This window comes from Coffea arabica, chromosome 2c (assembly GCF_036785885.1).
Source record: "Coffea arabica cultivar ET-39 chromosome 2c, Coffea Arabica ET-39 HiFi, whole genome shotgun sequence".
In the NCBI taxonomy this organism is placed as follows: Eukaryota; Viridiplantae; Streptophyta; class Magnoliopsida; order Gentianales; family Rubiaceae; genus Coffea; species Coffea arabica.
In genome coordinates, this window is record NC_092312.1 from 25,556,128 (window position 1) to 25,570,613 (window position 14,486).

General features: G+C 33.5%; 1 protein-coding gene across 2 annotated transcripts; it reads left to right on the forward strand.

The window, feature by feature from the left end:
• The first annotated feature begins 2,970 nt into the window (after positions 1 to 2,970).
• Positions 2,971 to 10,577, forward strand: LOC113726953 (citrate synthase, mitochondrial). Of its 2 annotated transcripts, none has more exons than XM_027250875.2 (20): positions 2,971 to 3,111; positions 3,333 to 3,393; positions 3,550 to 3,615; positions 4,161 to 4,202; positions 4,488 to 4,553; positions 4,665 to 4,730; positions 4,853 to 4,966; positions 5,166 to 5,229; positions 5,459 to 5,541; positions 6,290 to 6,339; positions 6,419 to 6,496; positions 7,275 to 7,403; positions 7,516 to 7,558; positions 7,780 to 7,866; positions 8,812 to 8,913; positions 9,330 to 9,437; positions 9,527 to 9,577; positions 9,895 to 9,968; positions 10,083 to 10,134; positions 10,226 to 10,577. In XM_027250875.2, exons 2-20 carry the CDS (start codon positions 3,343 to 3,345, stop codon positions 10,319 to 10,321), a joined length of 1,422 nt encoding a protein of 473 aa, XP_027106676.1. In that variant the 5' UTR covers positions 2,971 to 3,111; positions 3,333 to 3,342; the 3' UTR covers positions 10,322 to 10,577. The 2 variants fall into 2 exon arrangements, with proteins under 2 accessions (XP_027106676.1, XP_071931607.1); XM_072075506.1 differs by lacking the exon at positions 2,971 to 3,111 and adding an exon at positions 3,122 to 3,176.
• The last annotated feature ends 3,909 nt before the right edge of the window (positions 10,578 to 14,486 follow it).

The window sequence follows — 14,486 nt, forward strand, 5'->3', positions numbered from 1 at the left end:
GGGGCACAGGGGGTGGCGGGGGGAAGGGGGTTACGGAGGCAGAGGGGGAAGGGGCACAGGGGGTGGCAGAGGGGAAAGGGGCACAGGGGGTGGCGGGGGGGAGGGGTCATGGTGGTAGAGGGGAGGTGGCGGGAGGAGAAGGGGAAAGGGAGGAGAGGGGTGGCGGGTGTGAGTGCTGTTGGGAGGTAACGGGGAGGAAAGAAAGAAGAAGAAGAAGAAAAAGGAAGAAGAAGAAGAAGAGAGGAAAGAAAAGAAAAAGGAAAGAAAGAAAAGAAAAAGAAAGAGAAAGAGAAAAAGAAAGAAAAAAAAAAGTTTTTCACTCTACAAAAACTTCTACAAAATTTTGCATCTTACAAAAAAAATTTTCACCTTATAAAAACTTCTACAAAATTTTTTCAAAAACTTCTACAGTGTACTACAGTAAAGTTTTAGACAAACTCCCAAAAAACTCAGGTTCCAAACAGGCCCAGAATTATTTGAAAAAAAAAAACAAAATAACTTAAAAAAAAAATCAGGGGACTAGAGCCTTAGTGGTTTGTGATACTTCATTTATTGAAAGATTTTGTGCAAAAAAATGACTAATATACCACAATTTAGGTTCTATCAAAATCACTAGAGGTAAAGAGATCACAATTTTTTTGGTTTATTAAACCTACTTACAGGTTTTTTAAGTATTGATTGTTATTTATCATGTTAATGTCGCCTAATACTTATCATGGATATAATTTAAACATTTTAGAAGATTATATGCTGGACTTGCATATGTACCTCTATGCTATTTGATAATGGTCACAGATAACTTTTTTATAGAATATCTTCAATTAAAGTTGGTATGAATTTTTTTGGCATTTTTGCCAGCCTTATATATGTATATATATATATATATATATATATATTGCTATCTTGAGAGGATCACACTGATGGCAATCTTTTTCTTTTATTTTATTGGCACTTTCCTCATCAAAAGTGTTAATTGTTTTCTTCCAGAGAAAAGGAGGATAAATTTGAAAGAATATTGTGTGTCCGTAGTTTTGTTTCACTTTTGAGGCTATTTTTTATGACAGGGATTGACTTTTATTGTTAAATACTAGGGGAAAAAGCCCGCGCCATGCGCGGGAGTTTAGTACCTATAATTAAAGATAGTTAATAATTATTATTTAATATTTTGTAGTATAAGAATTGAAGTGTGACAATTTTATTATGTGATATTAAACAGAAAAATCATAAATTACATATTGAGTAAAAAATATAATATGCACTGAAATATAATTATAAAACACAATTAACCACTTTGTGTCTAATCTAATAGAATAAAAGATCTACTTATATCTGCTCATGCACTTTAGGGATATTAAAATTTGTTGTTTAGTTTGAATTTGATTTTGATATGAAGGCAATCCACCTCATTATCTTGTCATATAAGTGAGATTTGAATAATTAGCATACTTGAAGAAATCATTGCTAGTGGAATTTCAGTTCTTGCAAGCCAAATTCTTTAATTTATATTGATTCCAAAGGCATATCATCATGAAACATCCACATTGATCAATCAATCAATTATGATTTATTGTATGATTTAGGACATATAGCAAAACATCTCATTCTCAGTAGGGGTTACAATCACAAAACATCAGTTTTTGACCTAGTTGCAAAGATATACAATAACTAACAGGCTAATCTAGATGAATAATTACCTCAAAAAAGTACTAAAACATCTTAATCCATTCAATTCAAGAAACAATTAAAAGTAATGAAGTACATACTTTGGATCTACAGCCAAATACTTTTAACTAGATAGTTAAATACATTGGCAAATCAAATGAAGTGAAAAATTGGCTAAATGGAATCATCAATAAAGTAGCAAACAATTTGAAAATTACCGTAACTAATAGTTAAAACAACAAAAGAAATAAATGCAATCTATAAATGAAAAATTTTATGATGATAAACTTATTATAAACCACAAATAACAATTAACAAATGTGATCTCTTCCCTATCAAGCCTATCTAACATGGACAATTGAATTAAAACACTAAAAAAAGTATTGCATATACAACTTGCAAGATTACAGATTTCTTACAACCAAAAAAGTAGGTTAGTTAAAGAAAACATATCTATTGAAAAAGATGTTGCAAAATGGGATAGAGGAGTAACTAATATAGCAACATCTGAATTCAATAGACTACATCATTGTAGTGGAACAAATTTATAAGTAAATGAAATGAATTTGAATAGATGGGGGTTACTATGGTAACGGCCAAAAAACCAAACTTCTCTACTAATCAGTATTAATTATGGCTTAACATCTATATATCATAAGTTTGCAAATAACTGATGAAAAATGCTTTAAGAAATTAAGAGACTTGGATGTTAATCCAATTAAATGATTAAAAGGATTTTTATGTAATTTCATTAAAACACAAGTTGAATTCAATTGTACCCAATGTTTAATCGAATATCGAATATTGCCAAATGTTAAACTTACCCATAGCTTTAAATGTCTGACAGAACATTTAAGTAATTATAAAAAAATCAAATTAACTATAATGATTCATATTCAATACTTCAATTGCACTTCAAATACTCTCATATTTCCAAATAGCCCCATCCTTGCGGTTGAAATCTTTACTCTAAACTCATTCTTATATAGTATAATATAAAGATATCAGTCAAAGAGGGATCAGTGTGATTTTTAATATTAGAGAGTATTTATGTGAAATTATCAGAAACTGCTAACGAGGTTTCTAAAATTATCCCTTTAGAAAAAGATACCCATATATTTGTAAAGCCAAACAAGCGTCGTTTGACTTGTGATGAAGGCCGCAGGAACTCAAAAGTCAAAATGACGGAAATGCGCTAGCACTCGAAGTTCTTCTTGAGTACTGGTAAATGAAGGCGTGAAATTTTACATTTCAACGAATTATTGTTTGTTTGGTACTGGTCAACCGCAACCTTTTTATATTGGCTGAGGCAGATCCCAGTATTTCGGCCTCCGTTCGACTCGTGACTCACTGGCTCATTCATCATCATCATCATCATCATCATCATCATCATCAATCTTCTCATCACTTTCTCTCTCTCTCTTTCTAACATAATTAGGTTTTACTCAGGTACCGTTTTCCAGCCTCTCTGAAATTAATTTATCTCCTAATCAATTTCAGTTCTTAACAAATTCGTAATTTTTTTTGGTTAATTTTAGTCATGCTTGATCTCTACACCTTTTTCATTTATGTGTATTGATGTTAATATTCGTAAATTTTGCTTTAGTGATTCGTACAGTAATTAATACAAAAATTTTGATTACGTGAAATTTTTTTTTTTGGTGTTGTAGGTGAGCAGTAATGGTCTTCTTCCGGAGCGTTTCGCTGCTATCGAAGCTGCGGTCTCGTGCTGTAAGTTTATTTTTTCCGCTTTGATATAACAGTCATGCGCATAAGAGTTAATTTTTTTGGTGATTAATGTGTTTAATAAATAAATGTTGCAAAGGTGATGAGCTTTTTTGAAATTTTTTTTTATTTTTGTTGGTTTCACTTGGAATTATTTGATAGGTTCGACAGCCTAATCTGAGCAATTCTGTTCGCTGGCTTCAAATTCAGACCTCGTCTCCTGATCTGGTAGTTCTTCTTTTTATTGTGGTATTTTCCTTAATATTGATGTTTTTATGCGTTAATTGATTTGTGTTTATTCGTTTTAAAATGGAAAATTGGTGTCGTTTTGTATGGATTCGTATATTCTGCTTCAAGCGGAATCTTTTGATTGAATTTCAAAGGAAATAAAAATAAACAAAACTCAAAATTCATTTATTTCCCTTTTGAGATGCAAAAATGTGTTGGATCCAGTATGGTAAAAAGTTGCATTTACTGTCATGCCTGATGAATGCTGAACAAATGTTTAAACTTTGGACAAATCACCTCCATTTAAGTTGTCGCTTATGGAGTTTGGTGCTTGCTCTTCTGCATAAGAATCTCTGCTATGAACTGAATCCTTTATTTAAAATTTTTAAAAGACTGTTACTGGAACCTTTGATTTCACTAATTGGCATATCATCTGCAGAATTGCAGGTGGTTCTCTTTGTCTTTCCGTTGTAGTCTTGTCATTTTCTGTGGTAATGTTCTTTTGTGTATATGTGGCACTCTAATTTCTTCTGTCTTTGGCGTAGGATCTTCGTTCTCAGCTAAAGGACCTGATTCCAGAACAACAGGTGCTCATTCACATTGTTTCGCCTCTGCGGATTTGATATCAAGCTACTTTGTTGTCATTTTGACTTTGCTAATTTATTTTGAGTTTTCAGAATTTTTGTATTAGCACCTGAAATATTCAGTTGTCTACATTAGGTCTTTTTTTCTGTTATGGGTACTAGAACACGAAATTTTATATTGCTACAATCTGGCAGTTGCATCCTGAGGTTGGATTTTCACATGATCAAGAAGTGTGAGTATTGATTTGTGATAGCTGTGTTTATTTGTTTACCTTTTTATGGTTACAGGATCGGCTGAAAAAACTTAAGTCAGAACATGGAAAAGTTCAACTGGGAAATATTACAGTTGATATGGTAAAAATCTCCTGTTCTCTTCATGAACTGGAAGTAGCTGACTACATCATTCTTATTTAGATGATTTATCACATAAGATCTGTTATAAGATTTTGTCATGCATGTTGGAAGGTACTCGGTGGCATGAGAGGAATGACTGGATTACTTTGGGAAACTTCATTGCTTGACCCTGATGAGGTGGGATTACTTTGGGAAACTTCACTGCTTCTTGTATAGACGTATATTTTTGGTCTTTTTTTAATGTGGTTTTTCTCCATTTTTATCATTGTTTTTGTGTGTTTTTTTGGTTTGTTTTGCAGGGTATCCGCTTTCGAGGTTTATCTATTCCTGAATGTCAGAAATTGTTACCATCAGCAAAGCCTAGTGGAGAGCCAATGCCTGAGGGTCTTCTCTGGCTTCTATTGACAGGAAAAGTAAGTAGGCAGATTGTATCATCAGTATACTGGGGGAGTAAATGATGTGTTGCTCCTGGTCCTCTTATGCTATGCCATTGTTCTGAAACCTGTTCTTTTATTGCTCTTTAAGTCACAAAACTTTTTGTTGCAAATGAACCATTTGGTCTTGGTTCTGTTAGTGCTTGCATGGTAATTAGCTGTCCAACTCTTCTTGCAGGTTCCAACAAAAGAACAAGCTGATTCATTATCTCAGGAACTAAGAAGTCGTGCAACTATTCCAGGTTAAGTACCTGTCAGGCTTGTAACAAACAGTTCATAATTTGATCATTATACCCTACATTAATATCTTTTGTGCTCGAAAGTTTATCCACTCAACCAAGATAGCTCATAGTTAATCCGTGTTAGGTTTGCATGCATCAGATGTTGAGGTTATGGTTACCTTGGCCATGTCAAATTTCCTTATCAGCCTTATGAACGTGATTGTTAGCTAATTTTCATTACCGGTTGCAGATCATGTATTTAAGACAATTGAAGCCTTGCCCGTTACTGCTCATCCAATGACTCAATTTGCAACTGGTGTCATGGCTCTTCAGGTAGGGTCCTAAACTGCAATATTCTCTTTTGGTTTTTCAGCATTCGCGAACATGTTTTGCCATTATTTTTTGTTCGGTTCACTTGGGGGTGTTCATTTGTTAGTTCAGGTGCTTGTGGAGGATTCAAGGATATCCATCGTTTTGCTTTCTATGTTAATTCATTTGTGTAGCGTAGTTTTAATGGTTACTCCTGTCTAAATACTTACCGAAAGCTGCAGGGAAAAGCCAATGATTTCATAAGGGGTCAATTTCTTTCCAGAAACTATCCGTGTTGATTTATTGCTTTTGAACTTGTCTCTGTGTGTCATCATTTTAGATAATGTGGCAACTAATACCCTATCGACTTTGTATAACGGGGTGCTCTTGGGGGGGCAGGGGTGGACTTATCAATCATGAAGATGAATAGTTTAATTGATAGGTTCTTATAAGTTTGAGACAAGAATTTTACTTAGATCTTCTTCTGTATTGTAAATTTTAGTCGTGGCCTTTTTATAGCACCTGTCCTTTAAAGTGACAAATATGTTGGAGAAATGGACTAGTCAAATACCTGCCTGAAGCATTATTGCAGAAATTGAATACCTTTTAGGTTGTTTGGAAGGTCATATTTGGGTTTATTAAGCTTTATTTGTTTCACAAGTAACCTGCAAAAGTAAGGGGTAGTGCAGTTACTTTTAGCTGCTTTGTCGGACTGCTATTTTCTTGGTTTATGTTCGAAGTAACTTTGAGAACACTTGTTTTCTTGTTTCAGGTACAAAGTGAATTCCAGAAAGCATATGAAAAGGGAATACACAAATCAAAGTAAGAGTTTCTTATGCTTTTACTGGACAGAAAACTGGGCTTCCATCTTAAGCAAGTACTTAATCGACTCTATTTTCAGATTCTGGGAGCCGACATATGAAGACTCTCTTAATTTGATTGCTCAGCTTCCAACTGTTGCTTCTTATGTCTACCGCAGGTTTGTGAAGTCTATGATTTTTTATTATTCAATTCTTGAATTCTATGGTGGTTTATCATTCAGAATGTGACTGCTACTTCTACAAATGGCAATCAGCACATAGTAACCTTATTTATTTGCCAACCAATCCCAGCTCTTCATTTTCAAAGCTGGGATTTTACAACTTTGGGCTCCATTATGGAAAATAAATTGTCAGTACATGGTTTATACGTCCTAACTCTAGCTATTAATTTGTGTAATTTCAATCCTCATCCTTTGCCTCTAATTATAGGAGTTTCTGTCCTAATTTTTCCTGCATAAAAAAGGTAATTTTTTCCAGGCGCTATAACATATCGCTGTGATCAAAGCACTTTGTAGGCATTACGTTTAAAACTTTTGAACCAGTAAGGTGATTATAGGATGTCTGCACAGACATAAGAAGTACTTATGTATGATATGTACCATTTTATAGCTATCTGCTTGATCAAAGAGGACAATTAATATGGAGTGGTGGGACTGATATATCAGGGTTGTAGTGATGCTTGGATTTTAAATAGGGATCACATATTCAGGCACACACGCATTTTTGGCAGAATATGTTAGGTAAATAATTATGGGATTTGCTTAATTAAACTGAAATAGTTTTTGTTAACCCTCTCACTTTCATGTAGACTCACATTTCTTGTTGCACTTGGGATCTCTCTGATCTGCTTTTTCTTCCCACTGATCCTTTTTCTTTGTGTTTGATTTTAATTTAAATTTCTTCAAACTTAATGTGTTTGTGATTTTACTTGTGAAGAATATACAAGAATGGGCAAACTATACCGATGGACGACTCCCTAGATTATGGTGGGAATTTTGCACACATGCTTGGTTTTGGTAACCCTGAAATGAAAGAGCTTATGAGGCTTTATGTCACCATCCATACGTAAGTCATAAACAATTGATTCTTTGACTGTTTAGACCAAACAGTGATCTAAATGAGCCTTGTTAACTTCTCAACATAATACTTGATACATTTTCTTATACCTCTCTTGCAGTGACCACGAAGGTGGAAATGTTAGCGCTCACACTGGTCACCTGGTAATGGATTTCATCCTCAATTAAGCATGCTAAAGTATTGAACTTTTAATTTAATAAGGTTTCAGCATGTGCATTGGGACCTTTGATTGAAATTTGGTTAAGTGCATCCAATATAAATATATATATGTGTGTGTGTGTGTGTGTGTGAAATTAAATCCCCTTGCGTAAGCATCATACATTTTTCCATTCTCTCCTCTAACTATAGCATCTCTATAAATCAGGTTGCTAGTGCCCTTTCAGATCCTTATCTGTCATTTGCTGCTGCATTGAATGGTTTAGCTGGACCGCTGCATGGGTTGGCGAATCAGGTATGCTGTCTACTTCCTTTGTTGTTTTATTTCTGTTTGAGATAAATTTTGCACCTTTTTTAGTGTTCTTTGCGTCTTGGAGAAGGATTATTCATGTGATGAGATTTATGACCAGTAATTCCCATGGGCACAAGTTTGCTACTCCATTGTCCTTTAATTATACCCAATAAATTTTTGCCAGACTCTTTTTTCCTTGTGCAAATCAGCTTAGATAGGCAAATCTTTGCAGTTTTCTTTTATGCGTGCTTGGGAAATTTGGTTTATTAATAGCTACTATGGCATTCATGTATAATGAGAAAATGTTTTAAGTTACCTTAGGTTACTCTGTTATAATTGGACATTGGGCTTCATGTTGCATGAATTCATGCTCATGTTTTGGTCCTGGAATTATATCATCATGTCTTGCATTTCATACAACTTATGGAAACTGTGAAAAGTCTTAAACTTTATGGAGATCAGCTATTTGATTCTTTGAAAGAATAGCCAAATTCTTGCTGGGAGTTCTTGATCAATGTTGCTTCTCACTGTGCTTTCTATGACCTAGACTTATCAGTTTGTAGAAATATATTGTCTTGTATTGAGTAGGATCTGAAATTACTTCAATCCCTAGGTCCGTCATTTTGATTAGCAATCATTTTGACTGGCAATCAGGTGATATTAATCAAATCTTATTTTCGTATTTCATTACATAACAATAACTTAATTACAGAAACTGGCATTTGGCAATATTTTGCATAGCAAGTTACACACAGAGATTACTCTGACTTTGTTCTTTAGTAAGATAAACTATTTGCATTCTTTTGCATCTAACTGATGAAACATGGGAAACATGTTATAACAGATATATCTAATCTGCCTTTGCTATCTATAGCGGTGACCTGGTGTTGCATATCTGATTTAAGGTTTACATTTCCCTTGTTTGCTCACTATCTGGAATAATTTCAGGAAGTTTTGCTGTGGATTAAATCTGTTGTTGAAGAATGTGGGGAGAACATCACTAAAGAACAGTTGAAAGACTATGTTTGGAAGACACTGAACGGTGGCAAGGTATTACTATATTAACATAATATTTGTACATTTTTGTTGGTTTACTTCAGTTCTCGTGTGTGTGTGTGTGCACGTGCATATTTCTGTTTGTATGTGCAGATGCAGATACAGGCTCACATATATGTGCATATTCATGTGGGTGCATCTCTCTGACCAGTTCCTTTATGAAGTTTCCTTATTTTGTCCCCATGAAATGGGTGCAAAGAACCAAACTTGAATTGTGGCACCCAGTGCAAATTGAGCATAGGGCATCAATTTAATACTGCATTTATGTTAAAACCAAAATTTTCAAGCGTCTATGAAGAGCCTTTTAATTTTTCCATGCCAACCATATGAAGTCAAAGGTGTCTTTTTGAATTGGACTCGGTTTGGTGCTCCATGCTTGGTGCCTTATCCTCTCATGTTGAAAACCATAGGTTGTTCCCGGATTTGGACATGGAGTTTTGCGCAAAACAGATCCAAGATACACATGCCAGAGAGAGTTTGCATTGAAGCACTTGCCTAATGATCCGCTATTCCAATTGGTGATTATCTAGGATTGGTTTTCTATTGCAATGCATAATATGATATGATATTTAGTGCCTAAACTTCGTTTTCTTCATTCCTTGTACAGGTGTCAAAGCTTTATGAAGTTGTACCTCCAATTCTGTTAGAACTTGGCAAGGTAAAATGATAACTTACTAATCAGTAGATTGCTTAAAAGCGCTTAATCCTTGCTTAAATGCACATAATCACAAAAGAATTTGTCCAGAGCCATTAGTACCTGGGGGCTCATTTTGGTTGAGATTCGTACGGTAATCCATGGGATTTATCTGTAATATTTTGTATGACAACCAAATTGGGTCGCATGCCATTGTTTCTAATTTTATTTAATGAAGCTTTGGCAGAAAATTAGCATTGAACTTGTTTCCAAGACCCATATTTCAGCTTAAATGGTCCCTAAACACTTAATATAATTCAATCTGAATTTGGGCCTCTCAGGTAAAAAATCCTTGGCCTAATGTTGATGCCCACAGTGGTGTGTTGCTGAACCATTACGGTTTAACTGAAGCAAGGTATTAGTTTTCTTTCCACTGATCTTGTGCTTGTACTGTGGCATATACTCCCAATTATATGTGGATCTATAATTTTCTGATATATATATATATTTGGAAATAAATTCTGAGCAGGTATTATACAGTTCTCTTTGGTGTGTCAAGGGCTATTGGCATTTGCTCTCAGGTACTTTTCATTACGTCCTACGTTTCTTCTGTATCCCATTTCACTAAAACCTTTTTTTAACGCATTAACTTCTGGTTTACTGTTGATTTAGCTAATATGGGACCGAGCCCTTGGATTGCCACTTGAGAGGCCGAAAAGTGTTACAATGGAGTGGCTTGAGAATTACTGCAAGAAAGCTGCGGCTTAATTTAGAAAATTACCATTTGCTCGAGAAAGGCCGAGTCTCCGTGGTTGTGGTTCCTGCCAGATTGTTAATTCGATTGGGAACATTTGTAACAAATTTTGCATTGTCGATATAATTCCTTTGCTTTAGTAGAGACCAGATAGCCATTAGGTGTCTGTTTCCCTTCCCAGTTTCATGTTCACGCCATCGATTATTCATGTGAAAGGATTGCTACATCGTTCAATAAATAAATCTGTTAAAAGAGTTTTTGCATCGTAAATGCTGGTAATTGTTTGCTTCTACCTCCATCCTTGGATCTGTGAAGTCACATTTGAAGAGGGAATGAATAAAATACTGAGGAAGGTAGCAATTATGTGTTTCTCGGGTAAAAGTGCCTCTGTTGGCAAGGCCCAAGGCCCTGGACGACTGAAAACCATCTTGTCATGGTCTCGATGATTTTTTTTTTCCTCAGTAACGATAATATTTGTAGAATTTAATTTATCAAATTCTACAGGAAGAGGAGTCTAAAAGGGTTAGTAGGTATATAGATCTAGTTAGATCAAAAAAGTGTTCTGACATTTTTTTTGGATTTTTTTCATTACAAATGGGATTCAAACTTTTGACCTACAGCACAAAGAGTGGCCACTGAAGCAAAGTTCAGTTGGTTATACTCTCTTGGAAATTTTATGCAGTTCAACTAAATGTTAATGGTCTAGATCAATTAAAAACGCAAGCTTTGTGTTTTCCACTCCAAGTTGTGTAATTTGCTAGGGTGTTGAAGATAGCAGCTGCATAAAAGGGTAAAGGCGCCAGTTTGCTGTTTTTCACAGCTCAGCTTGGATTTGGGGCAGGGACGGTCATCAGTATGACCCCGTCCCTGCACGGTTAAGGGCCAAGATTGGCCCTCAAAATTTTGTGCGGCTGAGATTATACCATGTAACTCGATTTCCGCGTCAAGTGTGGGACCCATCACTATCTGTTGTGAAAATACATCCTGTGAAAAAAAAGTTACACGATGTACAAAGAAAGTTACGGCCAGTTGATAATAACTACAAGTGATTTTGAGTCCACTCAGCTTGCCCGCTAGGACAAGTGATTCTGAGTCTCTGACGCAACCTAGACTGTGAAGATCATTAGAATAATTCCGCACAAAAAATCACTGGAACGATCATTTTTCCCTTCTTACCTCGTCCTATTTGATTCTCAGTTAATGTGGATATTGCTTTGTCAGTTAAATATTATATACATTTCTTTCTTGCAAAATAATTTTCCCACTTCATAAGTATTGTCTTCTTTGAATTGTTATAAATTAGTTGTAAACTTTTAGCTAAATTAGTAAGGATGAATCAGATTACTTTCTTACAAAGAATCGTACAACACGTCGCACCATCGAATTCAAGTTGATCAAGTCTAATTTGAATTCAAAAATACTAAATTCGTTATCTTACCAGCCGGTTTGAGTTTGATTATATATATATATATATATAGTACAATTATATAAATATTTTTAATATTTTATTATTTGTTAAGAAAAATTGAGTGTGTTTAAATAGAGTATTATTGAAATATTATTTGGAATAATTACTGTAGTGCTTTTTGTGATGTGATATATGTGAGATAAAAAAATAATTAAAAATATAAAAAGATGGATTGAGAAATGTGTTTATGATGCAAACGAAATATTATTTGAAATAATTCAACAATTCAAACACATTCATTATTATTTTATTCATTATTTAAAAATAAAATAATTATTTTTTTTACTTTTTTAAGTTCAAGTTTGAGTTTGACATTTTGAACTCATCGATCTTGAGTTCGAGTTTCACAAAATTAAGTTAAGACTTGATTGGGTTGGACCAAAATTCGACCAGATTGGCTCGTTTGCACCCTAAATGGCTATATACTATTCCAACTCCAATACAGAGCAAGAAACGTTGCCATGTGTTTGGAATTGACAAAAACCAAAAGACAGACAAGTGTAGCCAATTAGCCATGTGGCACCAGTATCCACTCTAGCCGTCCATTTGTTCAAGAGCAGCGGCCATACCCAGTTGCTCATCACCGATTTTTCGGCTAATTACTCAAATTATGGTTGAGAAAAAAAAATTCGAACATGTACCGATCTGATAAGCTTGTGGTACAAATCTATAGGTACCAGGCCGTGTCAACCCGACATCCAAACTTCATCAAAAAATTTTTTTTTTGACTTTTGACACCACAGCCTGGCAGCGAGACTTTTTTTTTTTTTTTTTTTAAAAGCTGTCAGCTACTGGGCTGACAATGCCTGGTAACCGATAAGGTCTGAAAAAAAGTTGGCTGCCGGGCTCAGTCAAATTGTTTTTTTTTTAAAAAAATGCAAAGCGGTCGGCAGGCTTGTGGACCAAAAAAAAAATTGACTGGCAGCTCCCGTGAAGCAAAATATTAGTAAGTGAAGCACAATACATGCTTAGTTGAATTAGTTTAAGTAGATTAATTAGTTGTTTTAATTTGTTTAATAAATGTATTTAGAGTGATTGATTAAATGAATGTAAATGTAACTTAGCCTAGGTTTATTGACTTATGATTATGAAAACTTGTTAATTAGTTTGGCTAATCGACTTAATTGAAATAATTGACATCTATAATAAATGCAGTACATAAAATTGTGTCATTAGCATAGCTTAATATCGAAATTAGTATTATTGGTTTAATGCAATTCACCTTATTATGCAAGTTAGTTGATAATTAGTCCACGTTATTTAGTATATGATTAGTTTAATTAGTTTTGTGATTTAATTAGTTTATTTAGTTGCTTTTTAATTAGTTGAATAAATTAAATTTAATAGGTTCGATTAAATGAATTTAGATGTATTTGGTGAGGCATGTATTGAGTCTTAATTATGATAGACATTTAGTCGTGATAATTTAAGTATTTGAAATAATTGCTACATTTAATACATTAAATGCATAAACATTTTCATTTTTTTGCCTATTTTGTTTTTATATTGTACAACAAATTTATATTTATAAAATTATATAGTCTATTAAAAATTATATAACAAATTTAACAAATAAGTTCTCAACAATTTGATACCTACATCTTATTGTAAAATGAATGAGATTTTTTTGTTTAAAACAGCCTTTATTTAGTTTAACATCTTATAGAAGTAATTATTGATTTAACAAATCTATTTTCATCTAGTTCTATTGTTTGAATTTTGATATATAATTTAATTAACTCCAAAAATAGCCCGATTTAGTACATTAGGCGGCATAAATTTTGGATAAAAAATAAGGGCGAAATTGTTGTATTGGAAAATGGATGAAATTTTCAACATTATTTAGTGAATTTTGTATATGTCAAAACAAATATTGTGGTACATTTTATTTTTTAATTGAATTTCATATTTGAAATAATTGAGGCGTAAATATAAAAGAAAATTTAGTGCAAAAAAGAAAATTTTAATATGAGTATATAGTAACTTTAGTTGTAAATAGTATTAGTTATGAGTTTCAATCGATTATGATCAGGTATTATAATTATAATAACAAATAAAGGTGATTACTAATATAAAGTACTTATATGAATTTTTAAAAAAATTCTTGCCATTTCATCTTGTCTTTCCTTCATATTAAATTAAATATTTCAATAATACAATTTAATGTATTTATATTTATGTTCATCTTAAATTGATAATTTTATTGAATAATTTAAATATTTATAAAATCTTTATTTCAATTGAAACTTAATAAACAACTAGTTAAAATGCCAAAAAAAGAAAAAAATATTATTCATTCGACTCAATGTCATATAGTTACTTATATTATAATAGAATATTTAATTAACTATTTTAATTTATCAAATATAAGTATTGGACATTAGATGATGAATAAATTTTTAAGAGAACTTTTATTGTGATTTTAAAATATTTAATATTTTTGATCCATGCATACTTCGCTTTCTCCGGTGCCCGAATATACTTCTTCGTCCGTCTCTACATAGTAGAGTTGGTCTTCTTGCATTGTTTATGCTTCTTATGCGCAAAAAAGTGAACTTTTCACCGTAGACGTAACCTATTGTTCGATTTAGAAAGTGGAGTGAAGAGGTGATTTCCGTCCTACTGGAGCGAGTCTTCCGAACTGGAGAAGCGTCTTTATCCGAGACTGCTCCTAGGACGAGGTCACCTGCTTAGATTGCCAGAGGGGCTGA

Excerpts from the sequence above, each read along its gene's own strand:
- LOC113726953 (XM_027250875.2), top strand. The coding sequence starts at position 3,343 with ATGGTCTTCTTCCGGAGCGTTTCGCTGCTATCGAAGCTGCGGTCTCGT. Across the intron at positions 4,554-4,664 it reads GAAATATTACAGTTGATATG|GTACTCGGTGGCATGAGAGG; the intron begins GTAAAAATCTCC and ends GCATGTTGGAAG. Across the intron at positions 6,497-7,274 it reads GCTTCTTATGTCTACCGCAG|AATATACAAGAATGGGCAAA; the intron begins GTTTGTGAAGTC and ends TTACTTGTGAAG.